The 27,714-nt window shown below is 44.1% G+C and overlaps 1 protein-coding gene across 5 annotated transcripts in view; it reads right to left on the bottom strand.

The window, feature by feature from the left end:
• Window positions 1-185: 185 nt before the first annotated feature.
• ENOX2 (ecto-NOX disulfide-thiol exchanger 2) overlaps window positions 186-27,714 on the bottom strand; it is a 29,035-nt gene continuing 1,506 nt past the window's right edge. The window contains exons 1-15 of one of the 5 annotated variants that reach the window (XM_063313779.1): window positions 25,479-25,785; window positions 20,042-20,164; window positions 18,506-18,637; window positions 17,395-17,550; window positions 16,892-17,098; window positions 15,450-15,683; window positions 14,140-14,352; window positions 11,652-11,758; window positions 6,894-7,005; window positions 5,928-6,103; window positions 4,999-5,106; window positions 4,012-4,068; window positions 3,601-3,709; window positions 1,876-1,961; window positions 186-695 (exon numbers count right to left, since the gene is read on the bottom strand). In XM_063313779.1, the coding sequence (XP_063169849.1) occupies window positions 561-695; window positions 1,876-1,961; window positions 3,601-3,709; window positions 4,012-4,068; window positions 4,999-5,106; window positions 5,928-6,103; window positions 6,894-7,005; window positions 11,652-11,758; window positions 14,140-14,352; window positions 15,450-15,683; window positions 16,892-17,098; window positions 17,395-17,550; window positions 18,506-18,637; window positions 20,042-20,164; window positions 25,479-25,500 (1,977 nt within the window). In that variant the 5' untranslated portion in view covers window positions 25,501-25,785 and the 3' untranslated portion in view covers window positions 186-560. Of the gene's footprint in view, window positions 696-1,875; window positions 1,962-3,600; window positions 3,710-4,011; window positions 4,069-4,998; window positions 5,107-5,927; window positions 6,104-6,893; window positions 7,006-11,651; window positions 11,759-14,139; window positions 14,353-15,449; window positions 15,684-16,891; window positions 17,099-17,394; window positions 17,551-18,505; window positions 18,638-20,041; window positions 20,165-25,478; window positions 25,786-27,714 lie in introns of those variants that run through there. The other 4 variants (XM_063313778.1, XM_063313777.1, XM_063313781.1 and 1 more) reach the window with 4 other exon arrangements.

The raw sequence follows: 27,714 nt of genomic DNA on the forward strand, positions 1-27,714 counted from the left end.
GCCAAAAGGTTCACTGCTCACCCTCAACTTCCAAATCTGAACAAGTTTGAAAGCTCCACCCTTTTGATACGGACTGCCCACAGCACACTTTTGTTGCAAGGTTGCAGAAACATTCTGCTTCTAAATATTGAGCGTCTCTCCATATTATCAAACGACATTAGGGGCTGGAAAAGAAGTGTCTCCAATGTGATTACTGAATATTTTATTTTATTGTTCAGCTGCTCTCAGTGGTAAAAACATTTAACAGAGGCCTGAGTGTGTCATGTTCAAAGAAACTATTAAAATGTTTTTCGCCAACAGGAGCTGTAAAAAGTATCAAAGATCCAAAGGATAGGGTTAGTATCAACCCAAAATTGTGCATGACACTCTTTTGCAAAAGGGCTTGTTTTGTTAATGAACAAACAAACAAAAAGACAACCAGAACCTTACAGTTCTTAAAAACTGGCCCCCAATTTTCTTGATGTAGTTCAAGGATTGGCTTTCTCAAGGAGAACCCATATCTGCGTATACTGCAAATATTGCACATTCTGCTAGTGTTCAAAGTGCTTCTGGCTTCAAGTTCAAGTTACAGTCTTCAGTCCCTCAAAGCCACAGAATTTCCACCTCTTTTCTAGGCTCGCTCCAACCCCATTCATCTCTTGTTTGAAAGTATGCTGGAGTCGCGTCATAAGGGTTTCCACTTCACTCGCGCAAATCTACAAAAAGAGAAGAGGATCTCACTAAAACGAACAAACCGGGATAACCCCTCAACGTTTGGGATAGTAAAACTGCTATCAAAAGCATCTGGTTAAGCTGATTGCCACACTAGAGGTCCAAATAGACAAAATCTATCTTTTGACTTCTGAAGAGCATCTCCCACATAAACTTTATTATACAATGGTATTAACTGATGAAAACTAGTCAGTGTCTTTACCATCTAACTGTGATGGTTAGGAAGATGGGTGCAGGCCTTTGTAACAGACGCATGGCATTTTCAACCTTCTTACTCAATGTCTGAATTCACAACATTTTAATTTTTACTTATTTATTAAAGAAGTTCATATGGCCACCCAACTCACTCATAGTGACTCCGGGTGGCTTACTGAAATACAACCCCTAATACAAAACCCACTACATCCCCCACCCCCTGCTGAAAACAAAACACTTGATGGGCTCTGCATCAATGCGGGGTCCCCCGGCCCACTGGCAAAACCATGTCGTCAGGGCCTTTCGGAAGTGTATTAAGATGGGGGCCAGTCTTATCTCTGTGTGGATGACGTTCCACAGGGAAGGAGCCACCACGGAGAAGGCCCTTCTTCTCGGTCCCACTAGGTAGACCTCCTTAATGGGAGGGGACCGGTAACATACCCCGCCTCCCTGATTTGGTGGGTCAGGTAGATGTAACTGGGAAAATGCGGTCCTTCAAATAACCTGGCCCCAAGCCACGTAGGGCTTTAAAACATGTTGTTTAAACCAGTTTGCTGTACAAGCTACAATCAGAGAAATTCACGTTATGCTAAGCCAGAAACTATGACCTATAAAGCACAATGACTAGGTCTGCACGTCACACCAAGTTATGCTTTAAGCATGGCTTACTGAATAAACCAGGGTGGCCAGTTCATACATTACAGGAAGTGATAAACCAACCCCAATGGCTCAGCTCACACAAAATAAAAAAGGAAGGAAGTCATAACATCTCAGGATGAGGTGCAAACTCAGTCAACAGGGGTTCAAGCACACAGTGTGCATTACTTGGCCCAAGTTGAACCACACAATGGGAGAGAAGCTGCAGGCACTCTTAAAAGCAGAAGGAGTTCCTTGAGTATCAAAAACTCGGGATGCATTTAAAGGTGGCAAAGACCACCCAGCAGTTTACATTTTAATCTGCCCGCCTACCTTACTATCCAGGCGCTGGAGGTAGGAGCAGATGTATTCAATGCTTGCCCCAAAAGGGTGAACATGTAGAAAAGTTGAGATTATCCCTAAAAAAAATGGGGGGGGAGGGGAGGATGTTATTCTCAGGAGACAGGGATTCCAGAAGCACAGAACGCACCCTAATTTCTTACAAGAGTCCTTCTGTGTTCTGGAGGGCTAAGTAGAAAAAGTTCTGTGCATCAACCATTCTGTGTGCAGAACAGCTGTTTTTGGATGATCTGGGCCTGGACGGAAACATGCACGTTCGGAGTGTTTTGCTCTGTGGGTGGAATAAAATGGGGCTCTTCCAGGCAGAAGTGATTTGGGGCAGGCAGGGAAGAGTGGAGGGAATAAAGCAAGGATGCTGAGACCAACAGCTAAGGGGAGAGAGGGAGGGAGGGAGGGAGGGAAGGAAGGGCTCAGCTGGTGCACGCCACTGCCTCTTTCCCTTCTCCCCTTGGCAAAGGAGAAAGATTGGGGAAACAGGCAAGCCAGCAGGATATGCCCTGTGGGGCACTGGCGGGTGGGAAGACTGGAGAGTGGGCAGGCCAGTGATCTTCTGTGGGGAGGAGGGAAAAGAGACAGCAATGTGTGCCAGCCTTGCCCAAATTGTCCTGTCTGGATTTTGTTGTGTCCCAAATCCCAACCTTCCGGGTTTTGTTCCTGCCAAACCACGGCTGACCCCGACGGTTTTGCAGCACTTCTGGACAGCAGCCCGAACACCCTCATTTTATCCCTTTGTGCACAGCCCTGATGGAGAACACTGGAGGGGTTTCCTTACCACCACCCTAAAGGAATGCTCAAGTAGGACAGCATCAAAGTGGGAGGAGGAACACTGGAGGTGGCAGCTGTTTGGCCTTCGTATCCAGGGGTTTGCCATATATGGGCAGTTTTAATTCAGATCAGGTATGGGCTGCACTGCTGGACATCATTCCTAGTGCCCTTGAGCAACATCTTGAGAAGCAACCTCCTAAAACTAGGCTGGGTTCACAGCTTGGAGCAAAAGTAGAGCTGGAGTTCAATATTAAACTGTGCTAGGCCACAGGCTTTGCTACAGCATGTTTGATCAGAGAGGCAGTTTGGTGTAGTGGTTAGGGCACCAGGCTAGAAACCGGGAGACCGGGAGTTCTAGTCCCACCTTAGGCACAAAGCCAGCTGGGTGACCTTGGGCCAGTCCCTCTCTCTCAGCCCTAGGAAGGAGGCAATGGCCAACCACTTCGGAAAAACCTCACCAAGAAAACTGCAGGGACTGGTCCAAGTAGTCATCAGTAGTCAAGTTTGACTTGAAGGCAATGAGAGCCAGTTTGGTGTAGTGGTGAAGGCACCAGGCTAGAAACCAGGAGACTGAGAGTTCTAGTCCTGTCTTGGGCATGAAGCCAGCTGGGTGACCTTGGGCCAGTCCCTCTCCTTCAGCCCTAGGAAGGAGTAGGCAATGGCCAACCACTTCTGAAAAACCTTGCCAGGAGAATTGCAGGGACTTGTCCAGGCAGTCCCTGAGAATCGGACGATTGAATGGATTAAAAAACAAAATGTTTGATCAGATTCAGACCAAAAGAAGAATGGCCCAGGCCTCCATCTGAAAACCTGGAAGGCGTCTCTCAGTCAGCGTGGACATTTCAGAGCTAAATGAATGGTGCCTTCAAGGCAGCTTCCAATGTTCCTAAGCTGAATCTAAACCCCAAGGATCCTGCAGCTCAGTGGCCTTACCCACTAGTAAAGCTTCCCTCTCCAATCTTAAGGGGTTGCTGTGAAGTCCTCTCTCAAGCAGGCTCTCCTTCTCTGGACCCACTGAGCAGACAGGCAACAAGTTGCTGCCCTAAGAGGAATTAAGGGGAGTTAGTATATGGCACAAGAGCTGTCTCTTAACATGCTGATTTCTTACTTGAGCTCTGCAGATGTTGGAATAACTATACAGTTGCAGGCAATTAACTTAAATGACATTGTTTAAAAAGCAGGTTGGGGGAAAAAAGCTACTTTATATTTTATTCCCAGATGAAATTCTCATTCATTCCTTCTCACACAGAATAACAAATAAGTGAATCAGCTGCAATGGAATTGCAATGCATACAGACAGGTACGGCAAGTACTACCATTCACAAAGTTCAGGAGACATCTTACGCGATCTTTAGCATCTACTGAGTCTGTCCCTCGGTCAGGTCCGGCTGCCAGTTCTTGCTACATTCATTGGAAAAAGGAAAAGTTACAATCCCCTGAGTGTATGATCCTTCATGCAAGACCCTCCTGCCTTCCTGATGATTAAAATAGGCTTAGCTTTGCTACCATGTTTAATAAGGAATTTATCAGCCTGTTGCTTGGTTATTCAAGAAAACAAAGCCAGTGTAGCTGCTAATCATTTTCAAATTGTATCTGTGTGTGCAGGGACCTGCTTCTTGGTTGTATTAGCAATTGGGGTTTAATGTTTCTCAGCTGCTTTGGATTTTACTTTTTGTTATGCTTGCAATTGTTTGTATTTTATTTTAATGCTGTTCGCTGCCCAGAGTCCCTTGTTGAGATGGGCAGCCATATAAATTGGATAAATAAATAAATATGAATCAATCAATCAATCAAATGGACTTTGTTTTTGATAAAACAAAACAAATCTCCATAAAATAATGGACCACCTAAACCCAACAATATTTGAGAACTGTTGGCTGAGAAGCATTGTATAAAAAGGCAAGCTGGTACAAAAAGCAATACTGCTATAAGACAAGACTACGATTTCTTTATATGGAAAACATCCAAATTTTTCACCGGAAGTATGAAAAGTCAACTAAAATGTTGTAACCGACAGGCATCTAAGTATTGCCATTCTCAAATAATCAGACATATGAAATATCTGCATTTGTCAAAACTGAAAATTTCCGTGGCACAGAATCTAGATCTATCCAGTGGCTTTTTTTCTTTCTTTCAGAGGAAATATAACCATAGTTATGGAAGACAGGACACCTACTTCTCAAAATCTGTGGCCAACTTCCATCTATTTGATTTCTGAGCTGTTACTGCCCATATATTTAAAATTATAGTCTTTGAAATATAAGGGTGGGCTAGAAGTGTACATCGCAGAATGATTTTTTTTTCCTGGCATCAGCTTAGAACGACTCCTACCTTTTCCTTCAGTCTCTTAAGCAATTTGTCAAGCTGTAATTTTTCTTCTTTTGCTTTTTCCAATTCAGCTTCTCTTCTTTCACACTCATTCTGTAGTTTCAGAAGATGCTGGAATGATGGAGGAAAATGCAGTGCAGTGTAGTAATTTACTACTTAATATTACTACTATGCCATGTAGTAATTTAAGACAATTCCAACCCAACAATGCAAAAGTTAAATAATACATGAGTAAACACAGCAAAGGTCAATGTTAGCTTTACATAAAGTCAATACCACAGTCTCATCTGCTTCCCCCCCCCCCCCACTTTCTCCTTCCATTTTCTTCTAATCTATTCCCCAGGAAAGAATCTTTTCTAGTATAGCCTATATCAGTGTTTCTCAACTTTGGCAACTTGAAGATGTGTGGACTTCAACTCCCAGAATTCTCCAGCCAGCTTGCTGGAGTTGAAGTCCACACACCTTCAAGTTGCCAAGGCTGAGAAACACTGGCCTATATCCTTCCAACTTGCCTTGTGTTCTTAGCAAGCCCAGTTTTCTTTGTTGCTGAACACCCAATGAAACTCACATAGATGACACTACTAACAAATGCATTCGGATTACAGCCCCTTCTTGAGAACGACTCAAACCTCTTAGATGGAACTTCTGGCCTAATTTTTAACTTTTCTTTTTTGCCTCTTCCCTGCCCTTGATATTTTCACCATCTTCTTTCCTGATGAACTGGGAGAACTCAAGCGTTTGCCTACTCTAGCGTGTCACCTGGGTCGGTCCTAAAAAGGGCAGAGCCCGGCTGTACCTCCCATCCAGGAAAGAGGATTTCGGAGAAGTTACAAGTCTCACAAGGAGATGAACTTTTGCTCCACGGAAAGGACACGGAGGGACCATTTCGGTGATGCCTCCCCTTCGCATCAGGAGAGAAGAGGGGCCCGCACCTGCTGCATTCCTTGTAAAGTCTGCTGGAGGATTTTCAGCTGCTGTTCCTTGCTTGGTTCATCTTCTCGCCCTGCTTGGCTCTGCTCCTGTTTCAAGAGCTCTACTTCATTTCGGTAGGCATCCAGCTGACACCGCAGGCTGTTGTTTTCTTCCTTCAGAGCTTCCGTTTGTGATACTAAAGCTGGGATGGAGGAAGACAGAAAACTGAGACAGGGTAGTTTTCCCCATCACAAATTTCAGGTCAGTATTCCACAAGTATCTTCTAGGTGACCTTCTTCTAAACCAGCCTAGCGCAAGCAGGGATCCGCCAGATGTGAGAACCAATTCCCAGAATGCTTGGCAAGAGCCATATTGGCAGGGGAATTCTGGGAGTTAAAAGTCTGGAGGCATTCACACCGAGGGAGGCTGTTCTAAGAGACTTAATTCCACAATCATTTGTTGCGTGTGTGTTGTACACGTGCTTGTAAATGTAGCTGATCCACAACTGGACTTGCCTCTTTGAGTTACATGATGCTTTTTCTTTTCTTCTGTATTTGCAACATTACAGCTGATTCGGAGATAGCTGAGGGGGGCAAAAAAGTCAAGATGGCACATATGACTGCATGACCGAAGTCCTGCCCCCTCTTTTACCTTCATCCCTGAGCTGAGCTGTGTTAATATGCCGGCATAGATCAGCTTACCACATTCACCTCAAAGAAGGGGACTTGGAAGCAACAGCGTTAAAGTCAAGAAAGCAAGCATTTTCTACTGCCCATCCACATTTGTACAATTCTCCAGCTGCATTTTAAGATTTGATACCTTAACCCTGATTTATATAACTCAGACAGGCTACTTAGATAGGCCACTTCTAGTGTGTGAGTGACGGGGATGTAGTAAATAGTTATAGAGCGCACGTATCTGAATTCTGCTCACAGCTGAATCAGGGGCGTCTCCAGTTTTTCACACTGTAAGCGTTACGGGGATACCTGATTCCTCCATTTCTTTGATCTCAGGTGACTCCGTTTCATCGTCGGACATTTCCATCTCCTCTTCTCGTCGAATGTCCATCAGTTCATCGTTGTGAAGGTTACGGAGTTCCTAGGATTTAAAAAGCATTTTTAAAAATGTTCGTTTTCAGCCACTTTGGGCACAGTCCATCCTGGAAAACCGGCATCTAAACCAAACCAATCTACAGTCTGACTCATTCCAGATACGAGTCAATGAATTTTTATGATCCAATAAAAACCTACCTTCCTCTGGGCCCTCAAAAGCCAGTGACTTTGGCAAGAAACTGAACGCGCTGCTTTTTCTGTTTAGGCTACAGTAGGTTGGGCCTTTGTGAAAACCGCTCTCAAATTTCACTTCAGATGCCTTCCTCATCACAACTGGGCTCCTCGGGATGTGCTGGGAATCCAGTGGCCGCCATTCGGGATGGGAATGATGGATGATGTAGTTCCATACATACAGAAGGCCCCCACAGGTTAAGGAAGGTGGCGTTAAGGGGTGTCCTCGTAAACGTTACTGGAGAACAAGGTGTATTTACTGCAATATTTGAACACCCTTGTTACACTCTCACAGAGAGGCCTTTCGGTAAAGTCATAGGATGGAGGACTAGGTTCTCTCTCATTCTACATTCGAAAGAGAAGCAGCCACCACAGTGGATAGGGGCCTCCTGGGAACATAGCATGCTGCTTTATAAATATCTAGCTTAGATACGTATGGTCCATCTGGCTTACTAGGTTTACATCAGAGCAAGCCCCCCAGAGACCTCCAGAAGTTTTGGATTACAACGGGGTATTTATGGAAGCAAGGATTACAGGATAGTGGGCCAAAACATCTGGAGCACACTTAGTTACCTCTGACTAGCAGCAGCTTCCCAAGGTTTCAGGCAGGTATTTTTTATCCCAGCTTTCATAACATAGTCAATAGGAATATACACATCATTTTAAAACCTGTTTTTTTCATACCAAGGGGTCCACGGGAGTTCCGAAGGTGGCTGGCTACCCCGCTTTTGAAACTTTGCACCATCATTAAACCAAAAAGCAGCCAGTGCAAAGCTAAATAATTGGGAAGGGGGTGGGGAAACTGCTGTTTATTTTGCATACAAAAAAGGCCCCAGATGTACTAAATTGGGCTGGAAAACCCTGGAAAGCTGCTCACTCGGAGAGGGTATATGGGATTTTTTTTTTTTTTGAAGAGCAGCACCACTGCTGGGGAATTGCTGTCCCATGAGAGGCACATTCAGTTCCTCTTGGCTGTTTTTTCCTCCTCTGCTTTTCGCCCCAAAGGTATAGCTTTTTCAAACCACTAAAAAACACTCAGATGATCATCAACTTTCTCTACTGTAGCTGACTCGGGTGTTCCACCAGACATTCCATTGTACTTTTCATTTTGGTTTGCCTTAATGGAATTTGCAATGTCCCTATGAGGAAGGGGAGTTGGTTGCTTTTGTTTTAAAGAACATTAAGACACAAATGTTTTTGTAAAGAAAAATATTAAAACGTTCTGGGTATAAGCATATTAATTCCTCTCCAGGGTGAATCCATATTTCTTTTACAGGCAGTCCTCACTTAATGACCACAATTGGGACCAGCATTTCAGTTGGTAAGCAAAGTGGTCATTAATTGAATCCAACCCAATCTTACGACCTTTTTTGCAGTGGTCATTAAGCAAATCACAGCAGGTATTAAGCAAACCACATGGTCATTAAGCAAATCATGTGGTTCCCCACTGATTTTGCTCGCCAGAAGCCGGCCTGGAAGGTCAGAAATGGCAATCACGTTACCACAGGATGCTGCGATGGTCATAAATGCGAACCAGTTGCTAAGTGCCCAAATCATGATCACTTGACTGTGGGGATGCTGCAACAGTCATGTGACAATCGGTTCTAAGTCTGAACCATCATTAAATGAATGGTTGTTAAGCAAGGACCACCTGTAGTTTCATTCTCACTGAAACTTTACTAAAATAAAACTAACGATGAATTCTTACAGGAAAAAGCCTCACCCTGAATTACAGGTTACATGTCGGAATAACTTACCTGAACTGTCTGCTGACTGCAACGAAACTCTTGTGTGTGTGGGGGGGATTTTTAATGGTTTGCTAAGAGTGGAGATGTTTTCCCTTCCCAGTGATGAGCACTGCAGTTACTGATCTTTCTGAGGCCAGATGAAAAGGCCTTTTGGTTGATGGCTGTCACGGTGACCCAGACAATGTCAGAGATGCTACTTTTAGCCAAACCCACTGGATAACGAGAGGGCTTGCACAGCACACTCAGCCAGGTTGGTAACAAACCGAGTGGCTGCATTCAGATGATAACGTGCCCTCCTTGGCATCTGTTTGTCCGATGGCTTGGCCTGATGCGTGTACCCCAGCCACATTGATTAGCTTATGGTATAATGTAAAATCCCCAAATGGGTTATCAGCAAGTAAGGTAAGTACCCTATCAGTACACAAAGGGGTAGAAGGGGATGATACAGGCCCTGAGTCCAATTCACATTCAATGGGGGTGGTGGTTCCAAAGGAAAACTCCCTGACCGATGATAACCCGCCCCCTGCTTGAATGTCTCCAGGGAAGGAGATCCCACTAACCCCCACCCCCACTCTGGAACTGTTTCTACTCCTGAACTGCTCTTATTGTTAGAAAGTCTGTCCTAACATTCAGCTAGAATTGGCCTTTCTGTAGCCTTATTCCACAAATATTATTCCATATTCTGCAACCAGAGAGAACAGGTGCTGGTCTTCTTCTGCAACACGCCTTTACGTGTTTGCAGTGGGCTATTAGATTTCCCTTGGCTTTCCTACTCAAGACCAAACATGTCCAGGTTCTCTCCATCTCTCATCAAAGAATCTCACTGGCTTACCAGCCTGCCAACTGAGTTTCTGGGTCCCCTCAGAAGTTTACAATAAAACCTAAAACCTCCCAGAAGAATCTCTGGATCTTAAATCCAAATCCATTTGTCCAAAAGCATCCCAGAATCCAGGCCTGTTTGCCATGTGCTTGACAGAGGGTTTAAACTACAGCCCCCACTACTTTGGATGATGGGAATTGTAATTCAGCTCACCTGGGAGGTGCCAGGTTGAGGAAGGACACCTTAGTGATCTTGATGCTAAGATGCTTTCCTTCAAGAGACGCCTGGCACGTTCATTTCTCTTGCCAATATTCCATAGCAGACACCAGGCCCTATGGCTCAAAACGTTACCTCTGCATCCAATGGAAGGTCACAGTCTCAGACCCCTGCCCCAGCAGAAGTCCTTTAATCCTGACCATGATTCATCTGTTCTCTTCCAACAGATGTTGGAGACAGGGGAAGAGTCGAGAAAGAGGAACTAGAACCCATTGCTTCAATCACTGCCACTGTTAAGCACTCTGTCCAAGTCCCCAGTCCTTGGATGAAACTTGAATTCAGAGCAAGTACCTGATCCTGGGGCCTAGAGCATCCTGCCCACCGCCCCCGCCCGGCTTCTCTGCTGCAGCGCCTGTCCCTTGGAATGAGGTTCCCCTGAGATCCGGATGGCTCCCACCCTGCTGGCGTTCTGAAAAGCCATAAAGACCTTGCTGTTCTCCCAGGCCTTGTGCTGGGATGGCTGGAGCCCTGCTTTGTTGGATGTCAGTTGTTGGTGGAATGTTCTGGATTTGCCATTTTTGCTCTTCTTCCGAGCCTGGTTTTGTTACGCTGTTTTTATGCTGTTCCAGTATATTGTGAGCTGCCCAGAGTCATCTGGAGTCAGGTGGGAGGGAGGGAGAAAACAGGGAAGGAGGGGTGAGAAAATGGAAGGAAGGAAGGAAGGAAGGAAGGAAGGAAGGAAGGAAGGAAGGAAGGAAGGAAGGAAGGAAGGAAGGAAGGAAGGAAGGAAGGAAGGAAGGAAGGAAGGAAGCCACAAAGCTGATCTCAGTGCTGATCAGAAATTATCCCAATAAAGCCCAGCACGGGGGCCTCAACGTGCAGGGCTGGGAGATACATTTGGAATTGTGGGGGGGCACAAATGGCTACCATCACAAGCACAGCTTGGTCCAAAAGTCATTCACCAGGTGGGCAAACTCTCCAAGAAAGAGCCAGACTGCAACTCAGTATCATTTTTACTTTCTAAGAAACTCTATGGCAAGATCCTGAAGCATTTTTGACTGCGGAAGTTTCCACAATGTACGGTCAAAAAAGTCAAGATGGCACTGTGATGTGCAAGCAAACCTCCCCATTTTTATGTGCGCTGCACATGCAACACACTTAAAAGCCAGGCAAAATACAGAGGTGATTTGCCATTACTTTCTTCCCAGTTTAGTGGGATGTCCTGGGAATTCCAAAGCATGAACTAGTCTGACCCTCGCTTAGCCTTTTTTCAAACCAACCAAGGTTGTGGCTTGCTGGCTTCCCAGTTCATTTGAATTAAAACAATTTAGGGGGAGGAAAAGAAAGAAAATCAAGTGGGAAGTGGCAAAGGAAGTAGCTGTCGTGTGACCTGGAGTACAGATTTTAATCGGCTTGCTAATGAAGATTACAAGGAGTTAAAATGACCCCGGCTAAATTTCAAAGGCCAAAGGAATCCTGAGCAAGGGCACTCCTCACACACATCCTGTTTGACTCTCTTATTCTGAACTTCTTCTCTACCCTACACTTTGTCATAACCTCAGCTGGTGTCTGCGCTGCCACTTACCTTGCAGGCCCATGGGATAAACCAATCCGTCCTTTAGAAGCAAGCCTAGAGGTGCCCCTGGAGCGAAGAGAAACACACTGGGAGGTACCCACCTCAGCCTGCTTGCACCACACGCCGATGTTCTTACGCTGCGCTTTCGTGAAATGGTCCCACGCCTTTTGTTTGGAGGCAGAATGGTACACGGCCACTATCTGCTCGACTGCAGGTTCAAAATCAGCAGGCAAAACCGGGCCACAATATCATCCAAAGTTGGGGGGGGGGCAAGAAAAAGGAGTAAAGGAGTAAGAAAGCGCAATTTTGTTGAAAAAAATGATTCGTTAGGTGAAGGCCCCAGGGGGAAAAAATCCAGAATTGCAGAGGTCGCGTTGCCAGCAGCAGCATGGGGTGCCCATGGGGTTTGGATCTGAGGGGGTTCAGTCGCATCAGAGAGAAAGCAGGAAGGGATACTGAGGAAGAGGAAGAGGAGGAAGTGGCATCCAAAGGTAGAGGGAACAATGTATGGGAAAGGCAGGAGGAACGTCTCTGAAAATTGAAGGAAGACATCTGGAGAAAAGCAGATGCTTAGCCAGAAAGAAGGTCTTGTTCGCAAAGAGAGGATCATAACCAGGGCTGGGCTATTCCAGAAGACCGTAATTGCAAGCGCAGCTTGGGCTCAAAACCCTGTTCCATTCCTTTTCAGTTTCTAGCCAATCTCTTGCCTGTAGTGCTACAAAGATGGGTCTGAAAGCACATGGGCAAAGCTGACCCACAACTGGGAAGCCGAAAGCAGGGAGCGTAATTTCCAGCGGGGCCAGCGCTGCATTACCTTTACAGAACGTATATGGAAAATCACAGCAAACAGATTTTCTGATGGCAAGGTTTCTGCTCGTTGTTTCAAAATGAAGTTAATGATGTGAGAATTATAATTATTTATATTAATTTAATTTAATTTAATTTAATTAGCTACCTCACCATTTATGAAGACAGAGAGGCTTCTTCCCAACCTGTAGGTTGTATGCAGCCCCTACCACGCCCAGAATGAGTGGCAGCAAGCTTTCTGATCTTTGCTTTGCGGGGAGAGGGTTGGAGGGAGAGTAAGGACAAAAATGTGGGCCTTGAGTCTGCAGTGGCTTCTGCCCTTAAAAACCCTCCATTTCTGGTTGTCTCAGATTACAGCAGGAGGGCAAAACTGCAGCCTGGGGCAGGGGAAGGTCCCCATCCTAGGGCACCTCAGGGGAGCAGGGAGGGGCTTTGGAGTTTTGCACATCCAAGACCTCCCTTGTCCCCAGATGTCACATTTTGGGCCTTCCTCCAGCTATGATGACCGCAGAGTCTTCGCTTGGCGGAGCTAGCCAGCCAGAGCAGTTTTGCGGAGAATGAAACAGGAACATTCCTCCCACTTCTTCCTCCCCATCCTCCCTGCAGCTGACGGTCCAGGTGGTTATTTCATAATAATCCCACCTTTTCTCAGAAAACTCGAAGCAACTTAGCCAGGGAAGTCCTTTTATTTTTATCATCTCACCAACGACCGCATGAAGCTGAGACTAGCCCAACATTGCCCAGGGAACTACCGAGTCAAGTGAGGACTTGGCCTTGACTCAAGGGCTGTAGACGCTCTCTCTAAAGCTTGGAGATGGATGCCAGGGAGAAACAGGGGAGGGCAAACTGCACAGCAACACCAGGGCTGGAGAAAGCATTAAATGACCGGAATGCAGTTCAGAACACGGAAAAGGAGAGGAAAAACTCAACAGAATGACATTACCTGGAAGACCCAAACTTCCCAGTTAGCAAAATGACCTGCAGATCCTCAAATGAAAAGGTGTGGGGTGGGGAGGCTGGGCTATCAACCTACCTTGGTTGCCTGAGCCCCTTTCCAATCAGCAAAATCTTAGGGGAGTCTGTAGAAAGCACCATCACTAAGAGCTGAGAGAGATTTTTTAAAAAAGGACTGCTTAACCTTAAGCCTGCTCCTAAAATAACCCAGAAATTAAAGAGTCTGGCAAAAATGGAGCTGCCTTCCAGAAGGGGTCAGCGGCATCCTCCGCTGCAGAAATGAGGGGCTGGTCTTCCGGTGTGGTGAATGGTTTGGAAGCGCATGACATTTACCGGGCCTTGGAATCTGCCTCCAAAAGCCAATAGGCTGAAGAACGTGGCCTCCACGTACCTTAGTTCTGGAACAAGCCATCTTTTCAGGCCTCAGTGGAAAAGGAGTGAAGTCACTTCATCACCAGAAGGAAGGGCACAGACTTTGCAACCTACATATTCCCCTACTCAGAACAGTCTAAGCTGGAGAATTTGGACTTTCAGGTTCTCCTCTTTCCAAACCCATCAGAAATTGGGCGGGGGGGCGGGGGGGTGGGAAGGGAGAGAGACTGGGACCAGGAACACACTCCATGTCTCCATCTCTTTGTTTTATGCTAGAACGGCAGAATCTGTTAGACATGCACAACAAATGAACCTAAACATTTTCCCTAAGGATGAACATGCATACTTTGGATCTACATCTCCTCTGGCCCCGTCTCACTTTTGGTGGGACATATAACAAGGAAATGTACATGCCCACTAAGCAAAACCCCCTGGTTGCAATCCCCTTGCACTTACACTGGGCAAGAATCCCCGACAACGCGAGTTTGAATTTCTCCTTTGCTGCCTCCATTTCCTTGTCATGGCCCGCTTTTTCGTTCATCAGCCGGCGGATGTGGCTGTTAACTGACTGGATCATGGTGTAGAAGCTGTTGGCTGTCCGCCGGTTCACTTCCCCCCTCTCGAGCCAGGCCAGCAACGTCTGAACTGCTTCCAAAAACTTGGCATCGACTGAATGAAGAGGAAAATCCTAATTCAGTTGCAATGCACAGACTTGTTTAATGGGCACATTTATTAAAGGAATTCATCCCTTTGCAAGGACATTTAAAAAGCACAAGAAAGGAAGAGTTTCCCATGTGAAGATGTGGGTGGAACAGTCCACTCAAGCAAAGCATATTCTGGAAGACTGTGGGTGAGGAGGTTCACCCTATAACCGGTTGCAATGTTCTCCTCTGTATTTATATGTTGAGCAGCACAGCTCAGGGATAGAATTCCTGCTTTCTCTGCAGAAGGTCCTAGGTTGAAATTCATAGAATTCCAGTTAAAAAATGCAGAGAGCAGGTGACGGGGAGATCCCTGATGGAGATCCTGGAGAAGCATCTTCTGAGTTCACCCACTCCATCTTGCCTGATCCAAACCAAGCCAAATGCATCTTTGTACAAAATGGGAACTCAACTGCTATGGTCTGTAAATGGCATAATGGGTTGTGTGAACCAGTCAACTGAGGTTCACTCAAGAAACAAACAAGCAAGGGTTACCTAAGGGACCGCCTTCTCCCAGTTGTTTCTGCCCGTCCAATTCGATCTAGCAGGTTGGGTATGCTGCGGGTCCTGTCAGCCAGGGAGTGTCGGTTGGCAGGAACTAGAAGGCGTGCCTTCTCTTCCATGGCGCCTGCCCTCTGGAACATCCTCCCTCCAGAAATTAGGATGTCCCCAACCCTGTTGGCCTTCTGTAATGCCGTGAAGACCTGGCTTTGTGCCCGGGCCTGGGGCCTCGAGAGTGTGGATGGTCCCATCTCTTGGCTGTATTAACATCCACCCATTGCTCGCTTGGCAGCCATGTATATTTATTTTGTAATTATTTTATATTTTAACTGTTTTAATTGTAATTGTTTTAATTGTTTTATAGTTTTATTGTTGTAAGCTGCCCAGAGTCACTCGCTGAGATGGGGGGCTATAGAAATCAATCAATCAATCAAATAAATAAGCCAAAGCCTTGCATGATAAGCGAAGCCAACCATCCTCTGCTAAACGGAGAGATTATTTAAGCACGAGGACAACCCTCATGCTCTCATGATCACCTCGCCAACGAAATGCATCCCCAAGTACCTTTTAGCTTTTCAACCACGAGACCGCACTCATAATCTGAATAGTTAACCATGGGAGGTGGGGAGGGTGGGTGGAAGCGTTCTTCTGTCTTCCTCCTGCGATGGCGCTCTTCTCTGGCCAACATCCGCTGCTTGCATTCCCATTCATACAGATCATCCCGGGCTTCAGCAAAATCCACATGGAGGCGCCCCGTATCCTTTTTGTCAGTGCTGGAACCCAGCCGGATGCGATAACCTGACGGACAAAGAATCAATCTCTGGCAGGGTCAGGCAGTTTGATTCTTCCTTGGCCTCTCACTTACAGCGCTGGGGTTTCTACACTGCCAGGTAATCAAATCTGAGGAAATGCAAACAGCTGCTGCTTCGTTTGGGGAATATTGCTCTTTTGAGCCGGGTACATAAGAGATGATGACCTGTTATGCCCAGCTGTGCCCATTGGTGATTCCCAGCGTCTGCATTTTCTAAGATACCATCCTGACCAGCCACAAAGGCTGCAGAGCATTTCAAAGCAATTCCCTTAACAAGCAGGGTTAGAGGGCTGTTACTGCTGCAAGGCCCAACCCATTGCGAGCAGTAGAGAAGGACCTTCCTGGGGATTCCTAACACCGCCTGCATTGCAAACGTAATGCCAGATACTTCCGGTGCTCCTCTAAAGCAGAAGCAGGCAGCCAATTTCAGCCAGATTCTGCAGCTCATCCCTCAACTGCCTGTCAGACCACAGAAAAGCTTCCAGTTGACATGGTGAAAAGATGTGGGCCTTTGGGGGTGATTTTGAGTCCAGGCATTTAGGACAGGAACACAAGCAGTCCCCATCTCTGCCCTAAGACATTTTAGCCTCTCAAGGAGAACTGTAGGCTTTGGAAAGTTTAAAAGGTTGATAGCCGATAAAAAACCTATTTCCAAGAACAACGTAGTAAGGCAGGCATGTTCAAATCCTCTTTCTGGAGCTCCTCTTTCATCAGAGCCAGAGCAAATACTGCCTGAACCCTGTTCCTTTCAAGATGATGTCTGAAATTATACTTTATGTTAGTTTCATCCACACATCAGCACTTCACAGTAATCCAGAACACACTTTTTGCCAGACGCTTCCCAAGGGCTGTCTGTTGTCCCACTGAGGTTTTTACTGCACAATCATTCACAGAATTTACCTATATTGTGTGCTTCTTGTAGGCCTAGTGTGTTTTTCCACAGTCTTTATCCTTTTGCCCCCCAAAAATTATTAAGGAAGGAAAGATAAAATAGCTGCATGAACATTCTGGATTAGAAAAGAACATTATTACCTAACTACACCTTTCTTAATTACATCGCTGAGATCAGAGAAATGTAAGAGTGCAACTGGGAAAATGCCACCTAGCTGATATGACAGCTTCTGACCTGTGCCATTCTAACTACCCAAAGCCTCCCTTCTCTGAACCATCTAAAGCACAGACAATAAATACCCACCAGACAGATAAACCGCTTTATCTACCATATACTCCTCAGCAAAACGGATATGGCAGAAATGCTTTTTACTCTTCCGAAGAGCTACAATCTCTCCGCACTTCTCAAAAATCTCCACAATGGTCTCTTCTGTCCCATTTTCTGGCAGTCCTCCAACAAACACTGTCTTGCATCCAGGAGGTCTTTCCCTCGTTGTGGGAGGAGGAAGATCTATGAACAGCAAGAAGTGTGACACGGAAACTTTCCATGAGCAAACGGCATCTGGTGGTCATCTGCAAACTGACAGCAACTGCTCTGTAGCCTTGCCTGTAGCTGGCCAACTTGATTCTGCCAAGCACCATTACCTCCCATCTCCTTCAAAATCTCAGAAACCAGATCTCCACAGCACCCCAGTCCTTCTCTCAATCTACTGTTAGTCCCAGGCAGCCTCATGGAGGGTCACTTTCTAACCCCAAGGATTTCCCACATCCCTCCAGGGTGGTCACAAGCATCAAGGCAAGGCTCACTTGGATTAGGTGGAAAGAGTGTGCAGCTTTTGCAGTGAATGATCTCCTTGGCCACCGGCATATCTGACAGGATTGGTGGTGGCACAATTCCCAAGCCGGGCATCAATGGATTAATGGGCGGGATCCCTGTCATCATTCCAAGGGCCGGGTCAAAGTCTAAAAGACACAAGCATTTCAGATGTGACAGCACAAGAATCCCAATGAGGATTCCAAGCAGGCTATGCATCAGTACAATCAAGAGCCCAAGATTGTGAGAGATTCCTAAGGCAATGAGCTTGGAAAAGTCAAGCTATTTAGCAGCCTGGACTCTCTCCCAAAGCCGGCTGTTCTGGTTTTGGAAGAGGAAGCATCCATAGCTTCTCTAGTCACTTATCAAGTTGCCCCCCATCCCTTCTTCCTGTTTTGTAACTAAAATGAAAGCCGTGGATGCCAACACACTGAGCGCTTGCTTGGTTACTCTCCTACCCTCTTTTCTCCTAGATGGGTTGCTCTTTCTGCTGTTAAAAAACAAGGACTGACTAAAGAAGACTTCCAGGCTGGAAGCATGAAGAACCCCAATCCACTTTAAAGAAGAGAGAAAAACGAACCTGAGCTTGAACTGGGCAGAGTGATATAGCATTTTGCACATCGAAACACTGCCAAAACCACCATTTTCAATAACCTCCAGCTAGAATTGGTACTACAAAAATTGGTTACCATAAGGATCACTAGAATACTGGCTATCAGTAGTACTGATAGTTCTGCCCAACCAGAACTCAAGGCAGAAAACTGCCCGTGCCTATAAATAGCTGTAGTCAAGACTTGAGCCATTGAGCCAAGTCACGGATTGCAGTGAAGCTCAGTAAGAGAAAAATAGAGAGCAATTTGTACATGGCAAAAGAATTCAATTTATGCTTGTTTTCCTTGTTAATATGAGATGAATGAATAGGAAAGCATTGAAGTATCACCAGCACTTCTGCAACATGTTAGCACAAACGGATTTATTTTTTCATCTAGAAAGGAGAGTTGCATCTTTCAGAGCATAGTTCTTATGCATTCAAGGTGTATTAATTCTCCAAGGACAAGGGCAGTTGACACATTTGCACTGTTCTGGACCAAGAGTGCTACTTACTAGGTAAAGGTGGATCTGCTGTCATTCCCATTGGAGCCATTCCTAAATTATTCATCGCAGTGGTCCATGCTGTTGGATCAGACATGCCCAAGTCCATTGGAGAAGAGTCAAGGCTCAGAGTTTGGATGCTGTCTGCAGAGAAGGACATGGTAAGAAAAGGGGTCTAAAATGCTTTCTAACCTAGTAAAAAACGATGGGAGATTTTTTTTAACTAGTATTTTTCTTTGGGGGGAAGCTGTGCGGTGGAGCCAGAGAGAAAACATATTTGGATAAAGAGTAGGGGTGAACTCCAACTACAGAACAGGAGGTAACAAGAGATTCAAAGTACTTTAAGCCATAAGAACTCAATGGAAAATATAGACTCCTCCCTCTAGTAAGGACTTGTTCTTCCCAACACCAGAACTCCAGGCGTCAAGGTTCAAGCTCAAAATAGAAGTTTAACAGACGGAACTTCACAAGCACTGATCACAGCCTCTGAAGGATCCCCTGATGGCAGGTGCACAACCCCTAGATCCAGAGCAGTGAACATGTGTTATTTGCACACATGAAGCCATCTGGCAAAATTCCCTTAAAGAAGGGTTCTTGTAGCCAAACCCCAACCTGAACAACAGACCCACATCAAGAGCAGAATATGATCATCTCCATTTCACATGGTGACAGAAGTTCAAACTGATCAAGGGCTGGGAAGGGAGAGAGTTGCTGTGGTGACTCTCAACTATTAAGACATAACAATACAGAATTCTTGCCTCCATTAGGAAAATACTTGGTTTCCTCCCCTTATTCTTAGGATGGCTCTCTTCCAGTTTAACAGTGAAGGGGAAGCAATGGGGACCGACTGCTCAGGATGGGTCAGAAAGCTCTGCTCAGTGCTGCATCAGATCAGATTTGACTCTAGATCTCTGGCCCACACCTCTGACAGCCCAAAGGGCTAGTACACAAAGGAAGACCGAGTGGTCTTCTGATTGTCTTTGGACTTCTGCTTCCATCCAGCCATGAGAACACAGCACTTTGGAGAACTACACAAAACAATTCTTACAACCAAGGAATTGACTTCTCCAATCAACTCTTCCATAACAGCCAGATCTATACCAGCTTGGAATGATTTATTAGACGATACCCTTTCTCCTGTTTCTCCTTTCCTACCTTGTGGCACCAACAGGGTAAGTGCTGTATTTTGAACCCACTCTCTGCGGCACTGTGGGGGTCTTTCTAAACGAGGGGTAGGATAACAAATCCTTCACTTTTGCCCTGCTTATCAAACTGACCAACCACAATAAACCCAGGTAGACAGATTCCTTTTGACTCAAGCATGGACACAGTTTTACCTTGTTGAGTTCTAGCTATCAGGTGACAAGCAACAGAAACCTCAGAACTCAGGCAGTGAATGAGCTAGAAATAGCAAGACTTCCCCACACCCCGCCATTCTGAGAAGGGTGTTGGCTGTGTTCCTTAATCTCCCCACTTCACTGTCAAAACATCTCCAAGGAACAAGCTCAGTTTGTGTTCCACATTCTCCAAACATGCATCCCAGTTTACCTGGCAGCATATCAATTCTCTTCCGCTTCTGGCTTGCCTTCCCTCCATTTTCAGCAAATCCAGCCCTGCTGTTGGATGGCAGGGGCTGGCTGTTACCAAGGTCAGAGGGCAGCTGGTTTAGCCCTAAGAGAGAAGGAAAATGGGCTTACAAATGTTTTCCAAGTAGCCTGTACAGAAAAATTAAAGTATGCAAAAGCATCTAAATAATTCTACACAGGAGGGCTGAGGTAAAACAATACAGTCAAGGCAGCTCATATAATTTGAGAAGCAGAAAATGTCAATCTCCTAAAAAGAGGGCCTTAAAAATCTGGGAGATTCAAGAAGGTTTCACTTGGCACCCCAAGGAATTTGGAGTAAGTGAGTACCTTTAGCAAAGCTATACAATGAGCTACCTTATGGTACTAATGTGCCCACCAGGCTCCCTGGCCCCTTGCCTTTCTTAAAAGGCTTTTCTAAAATAGAAAACCACAAAGCAAAGTATTGTGAAGCAAAATACCAGCCTAGCCATATAGCTATTGGCCGAAATGTCTTCGGTCCCACAAGGATCTCACTCCAAGGGGCAAGTCTGCCTTTGGGTAAAGGACAGACTTGTGACTAGCCATACCCACAGCACCCTCTCCAAATTTCAAGCATGCCCTCTGCTCTAAAACGTTGCCTGCCCCTGTCCTAGAGGGACGTATTCAACTATCTGGTTGCTGTCACCGAGAAAGACAAATCTCCTTCATAGACACCTGCCAGATCTCAGATCTTCAATAGCAGCTAGAGAAACACCCCTGAAAATCCCCAAATATGGGAACAGGCAAGCCAGCTGGTTCCAGTTGTCCAGGGCTTTGAAAGTTTTAAGGAATCACTCAAGAAAGGGCCCTGCAGTATCTTCCGCAAAAAAAGTCCACCTCCGTCTTGCAGCCTTGCAGGAGTCACCTCAAACGACCCACTTTGGAACTTTCACTGCACTTGAACCTGGGAATATCCAGCACCTTTAATTTCAGCAAATGTATGATGTAAAGGCCGTGATCTGGCCAGTTCTGCAACGCTTTGAAAGCTTCAGGAAAGCTTCCTTGACTGAAGACCATGCTCAGCTACCATCAATGCCGGAGGAAGAGTCTGGATAAACAGAGCATTTTCAACCAGGTCTTCTTGGGGTCAAATACTGAAATGCGCCCCTGTGGAGAAGTTCTGCTGTCGTGTCCCATCTCAACCAAACCTGTCTCTTGCTGACAGAGTCGCACATCGTGGTGTCAGGTGTTAAACATCACGCTAATCCTAAAGCCCTCAAGAGAGAAGCAGCAGTGAACCTCAGTCATCCCTGGAATGGTTGGAGAGTCTTAGGCACTTCAGAATGATAAACATTTACTATAATACTCAAGCCTGCATTTCCCATATGGAATCAGAACTGAGAAAGTGACCATTTCTTCTCTTGAAAAGTTCTGGAGCAGATGCAGATGTGGTTTAGAATGAATGGACAGGCTTGCAACCAACCTTGCATACAACAGGGGTTGTGACCCACTGCATCAAACCAAGACCCCTCAGAGATGGGGCTCTTAAAAAGCCCCCTGTTTTTGCTATCTCATAAGGAGTGGCTTGACTTACCCAGAAGGAAAAATGAAATCTTGGGGGGGAAAGGCACAGCTGTTAGAGGACATCTTAGAAACAAAGCTTTCTGCATTATAGCTATCTTTTCCAGAGCTATATCTGGAGAGATATCCAAAAAAAGACAAAAGAAGGACTACAAGCAGATCCCTTTGTCAATAACTCTTTGTAGATCACACTTTGCAGATCACATTTCCTCATACTTTGTAGATCACACATTCTTACACTTTTAGCATCCACTAGTCAAGCAGTCTTCCACAGCTCTTAATTGAACTGCTTTTCAGTCTTTCTCCATCAAAGATTCCAGACACAATGCTTGAATATAGAGATGGGCTCAAGATGGCAAATGATTCTTTTTTTTTTTTTTTTACTATCCACACAAATAGTGCTATGTAGCATATGGTAACTGGTTTGCACTTATGAAAACTTACAGTCTATTATTCAACGTAGGAAAGAGATTGGGATAACAGGGAAAGATACATATTCATCCAAGTTTTATTTATTCATTAGGTATACATACTGCCTTTCCTCTAGGAACTCAAGGTAGCATACACAGCACTCCTTTCTCTATTTTTTCTCTATACCAACCCTATAAGAAATGCCACTCCTATCCGATGCTTGTCCAGCACAACTAAGCCTTACCAAGTTCAATGAGATTTCTCCCCAATCAGTTTAGGTTTCATTTCACTAAATCAGGGATACAGAATCTGTGGCCCTCCAGAAGGTGATGAATTACAACTCCCAGCAGCCTCAGCCAGCACTGGAAATGGTGACCACTAGCATTCAGCAGCCTTCAGAGGGACATGGATTTCCTATCCGTACAGTACAAGAGAACAGTTAATTACGTGACAAAAAACAATAAAAGACTTTTGCATAGAGTATCCGATGGTGTTAAAAATATTAGCAAGCCAAAAGCAATATTGAAATATCAAAATAACGGCTACAGCTAGTGATAGGAAAATAAATTAGGTGAAACAATGGCCTGACTCCATTCAATTGGCCTGATCAGAGATTTGTTACATTGACAACCAGTGTAATTTGATTTTGGGAACTCTGGAAGGGTGCTTCAGACATTCAACACTATGGAAGCAATAGGAGCCATCTATTCACATCCTTTGGCTGCCAGCACCTTGTAAGTGACAAATGAAAAGAATGCAAAGGGCCAGGAATATAACCACTGGATCTGAAGCCCCTGATCTATGATGCCAGTGCATTTTGGAAACACAAAAGGTAATCAGCAATTAGGAAGGCTGCTGGACTATAAGATGGGATATAGTTTTGTCATGTAATCAAGCATGTTGGCTGCACAAGGGAACAAAGAAAATCTAGTATGTTCATTACAAGCTGATATTGACTAATAAAACGCCCCTCAATGAGTCTTCGGTTTTTAAGAAGTTATACTTTTGAAAAGCTTCAGATGGTCATCACCAACTTCAAAGAGGATCTCCTTCATACATGAAAAAGAAACTCTTCTACATGATCTAAAAGGAAACAGAAACACATATCTTCCTTTACAATTATTCCTTTTCATCACATACATAGATTTGATCGATCAGTGGGATTTCTTTAATGTTGACAGTGCCCTTAAATAATACAGCAATGCTGTAAATGGTTGTTCTCACTGTCTTCCCACTCCCTTTATTTAGAAGTTGAGTGATGATCACTTCAGGGTCAAGATAAAAGTACATGTTTTCAGTTTGCAAAGAAAAGACTGGAAAGTGCATGAAACTGACAACACTTTAAGGCAAAGTGAGCAGAAGTTTTATCTTGGCAGTTTTAAGTGCAAAGGGACTCACCACCAGCAGTAAGGCCACATTTTCCAACAACAATCTTATTAGGGGGTATTAAAAACCAATGAAAGGTATGAAAGAATCAAGATATCAGAAGTAAATCACACTTATTTGCTTAAATGCCTTTTTAAATTATGTATCTAGCTATAGATAATTCATAATGGGGGAGCTAAAATTTCACCTAAATGCAGATATCAATGTTTGAATTAAAATGCTAGTCACACAGCTGCCTAACAGCTTTTTTAGAACTCATAAAAAGCCATGCAATATTCAGTGGGTTAGTAAATGACACAGAATTCTTTCTCCTTCAGCCAGGATATTTTAAAATGGGGACAGGTGGAATTACAAAGTCCACTCCACCCCACCCCCCCAGTAAAAGCCAACTGGAAAAGAAATCTCTCTTGGATCAACTGATGGCTGTGCTGTCCAGGCATCTGAGAGTGGCATCCTCAGTGCATATTAGCAGCAAGAGCTGGGGAAACTTGTTGTACATCAAATCACAGCACTGAAGTACAACAGGACATCTGCCTCTAATTCAGTAATTTTCTTGACAGTTAAACTTAATATTCCCTAAATGGAAAAATACAATCAGTGATAAGCAATAGGCCTGAATAACTGGTGCTTCTAAAAATATTTCCAGCAATAAACAATTGTTATTTCACCTTCACAGCTTTATTCTTCTCTTGGCCACAACTGAGACTGGCATCATCTACTTGGGAGAAAAATCCAGTAAATTTAGGGAGATTTGTATTTTACTGGATAGAACCTTCTGAATTAGCACATTAAGACTAATTGTCCTAGTATTTATCCAAATCCTCTTTTTTCAGACATTGTGTAAATGAAAACAAGACTTTCCACCATTTTCAAATGGTTCTTAAAAAACCATATTTATGCTCATGCTGCTGTTTGAATTTCTGTTACCACTTTGCTGATCTCTACACTTTCCAGCTTTAAAACCTTATAATGAACATGAGTAGTCTACAGACTAAGGTGGAGTTGACACAGCATTCCACTGTCTGTTTTAAATATAGTTTGCTGAACCAGCTATAGTAGCTAGGCTCAATCCACAATTAAGCCAGAACCCATGGTTTACAAGCCACAATGACTGGTATCACAAATCATGCTAATTCTAAATTAATCAATGTACATAATGGCCTAAATTGAGTGATGTCTGTGGAAGCTGACCAAAATGCCTCTCATCTCCATCCTTAGGACATCTTGAAGGCATACATTAGAATCTGTAAATTTGCAGGGTTTTTTTAATCACCTGCCTCCAACACACTCGGAAAAGATTTTCACAGAGAAAAACAAAACTATCATACCCATAAAGCAGGTTTATGAAGAATGGAATCAAACCTTCAAAATACTGATCCCTGTAAGATAATTTAAAATCTTCTACAATTATTTGTCTCAACGCATTTCCATGGCATACTGCATAAAACACAGAACTTAGTTTCCAATAGGCGATTTAAAGAAAGCTGAGATATTTACAGTATTGTTTTCTCAACAGTTTAAAAACTAAAAAGTTACCTACTTGCCTTCAGTCCCCTTGTGTTTCAAGCCACAGCCAGAAATATCTTCCACCCAACTTCTATCAATGCACAGAAACATTTAAAAGAGATTTTTAAATCCCTTCCTGACACAAATCTCAATGCACAAAGAATCAAGAAATTAAAAAAGCTAGGGAAAAAAAATTGAAGTTAAGAAAATATGGGATATTCTTTTGAAGATAAAACTGTCTGTAACTCCAGAACTGATATGGAAAGTTAAAAGACAGGAACCCTAGCTTCAGGATGGCATAATTACCAATTCAGTAGGATAAGAGTACAGATTTAATTTAATATCATATTGAAATGGTATTCTTGCTAAATCCATATAATCTGAGAGCAAAGATCAGCGAGCAAAGACTAAGCATTACATTTGAGGGCTACCTGGAGTACTGATTTTAGCTGGCCTGGTTTAACATCACCACCCCTTGATAAATACTGCTCAAAACCAACATTTTGGAGGGGAAAACTTCCTTGGTTATGCTCACTTCTCTAGAATTCTCACCTTACCTGTAAAATGCACCACAAACATGAGGATACTCTGCCCAAGTGAACCCTTCAGTCCCAGGGAATCTTTTGCAATATACCCAACAACATGCAAACGTCACTCAGGAGAAGCACATCCCAGCTCTTGGGTGACACATCAAGTATCCTGAGCCTCTCTAAAAAACCAAGTGCCAGAAGAAGGGTAACAAGAGGAGAGCTTAATGTCAACAAAGCTACCACAGCAGGCAACTGAAAACACCAGGATGCTAAAGTGCAACGGCATGAGACTTTGAAAAAAGCTGAAAGGCTGCCCAGTTCTGCATCTGTCCTTGTCAGTTACCAACCAGTGATACTTAACAGATTGAGTCCCGCAATATGAGGAGGAAGACGGTTGGAGAGCAGGTGGTGAAGCAATTAACAGCACGCTCATCTATGAATCTCCAAAGGATTTGATTTCTGCCTTCAAATCGCTGAGAGACAGAACGCAGTTGGCAAGCCCTGATCTCGCTCGGTAATCTTCCAAGCAGTTGTCTTAACAGACAAGCCAAACTCTAACCTGGCTTCCCAGCGCTGAACGTTCCCATTCAAACCTGGTGTTCTACATACCCCAAATGTACTCCCATCAAGTGGAATGTGGGCAAAAGAAATCAAACTCTACTGATGAAAAGATGGAGAAAGTTTAGCATAAATTAGAGACGCAATTAGGATGCAGAAAATACAGTTGCGCAGCTACTTGTTTTCCCAAGCGGCAGGGAACTTTTCTACCAGCATCCACAATACAAAAAAGATATAAACGACACACCCCGCTTATAGTGGTATCATGTATGGGAATTTGGGGTGGCTTATTAAAAGCACAGGAAGCATTTACTGCACTGTGTTGAACGGGAAGGGGAAGGGGAAGGGGAAGGGGAAGGGGAAGGGGAAGGGGAAGGGGAAGGGGAAGAAAGAAAGCAGGCAGGCAGGCATAGGAAAGAAAAAACAGAGTGCTACCCAAAATGCCAAATTTCTATCAAGAGTTTTTGGAAGCTGGTGAGACATGTTTGATGTAGATACGAAACAGCCACCAGTTAGCAAGTGAGAGACAGCACTAGAGGAACAATCATGAACCCTCTTGATATAAAAGCCAATCATATGTAGTGAAAATTAGACAAAATACTTTTCATCTTGTTTGCTGCTACAGAAGATACATTCGACAAATTAAGGACTAGGTATGTGATTTCTAAGAGTAGAGGTGCAAAGATCAAACATTTTTCAGGTATCACATCAGCAGCTCCCAAAGCTATCCTTCCTACTGTTTTTAATGAGACAAATTTTAGTGCAACAATAAAACTTTCAGGAAAAAGCCATGAAGCAGAAAGATTCCAACAGTAATATAAACCAAGTAAACAAAAGCACATTAAATAGCAAATGGCTAAGGTCTTAAACAAGACAGGGAGGAAAAATGGCAGGAAGATGCTTTATTATGTGTGCATGAGTGTGCATTTTTTTTTAAAATAGCTCAGCAGTTAACCATGCCTGAGAATAACTGCTCTGCAATGGGCATAAATATAATATTTAACAGAAATACAGGAAAATGGTCTGTCTAAAACTTAAAGGTCTTAATATGTGACGCTGGGTCATTGTCAGTTTTTTAAAGGAACTCACACCCTGCTTATGCTCAGAGGCTTAAGCATAACTTTGGCTCTAAGCGTTTTATCTTTTGAAGTTCACAATAATCAGGCAAAACTATGGAATAATCCTATTTTGCATATACTCGGAAACTCTTCTCTATTATCCATTGCACTAAGTAAGTGCCATTAAATTAGACAGACTTACATAGAAATGCTTTGCATAGGAAGGAGTATTAGGTATGTTCGCCACCTTGAGTTATTTATAAAAATAATAAAGGCAGGATAAAAGTAAAGTGAAGTGAAACAAATATCCTAATACTGATAATGAGTTCCAGGATTAAGGCAGGCACATATTCAGTATTAAAGCCTTCCCTATCCTAAGAATATGATTTCAGAGAGATGCCATGCACTCTTCACAGATTAAAATAGGAACATGTGTAACTATCCAATTCTCATACCAAGAATCACTGACTAAGGTTTTGCAGTTCACACTAATACGTTATTTAAAGTTTTATCCTGTATGGTTTTTAAACCTCATCAAAAAAGGGTCAAGATACCAAATCTGACATTCTGATCTCTGGATTACCTTAGTTACATCCAGATTAAAATACTGCAACATGCTCCATATGGAAGAGCTTTTGGAAACTGCA

Source organism: Candoia aspera, chromosome 12 (genome assembly GCF_035149785.1).
Source record: "Candoia aspera isolate rCanAsp1 chromosome 12, rCanAsp1.hap2, whole genome shotgun sequence".
Taxonomy (NCBI): Eukaryota; Metazoa; Chordata; class Lepidosauria; order Squamata; family Boidae; genus Candoia; species Candoia aspera.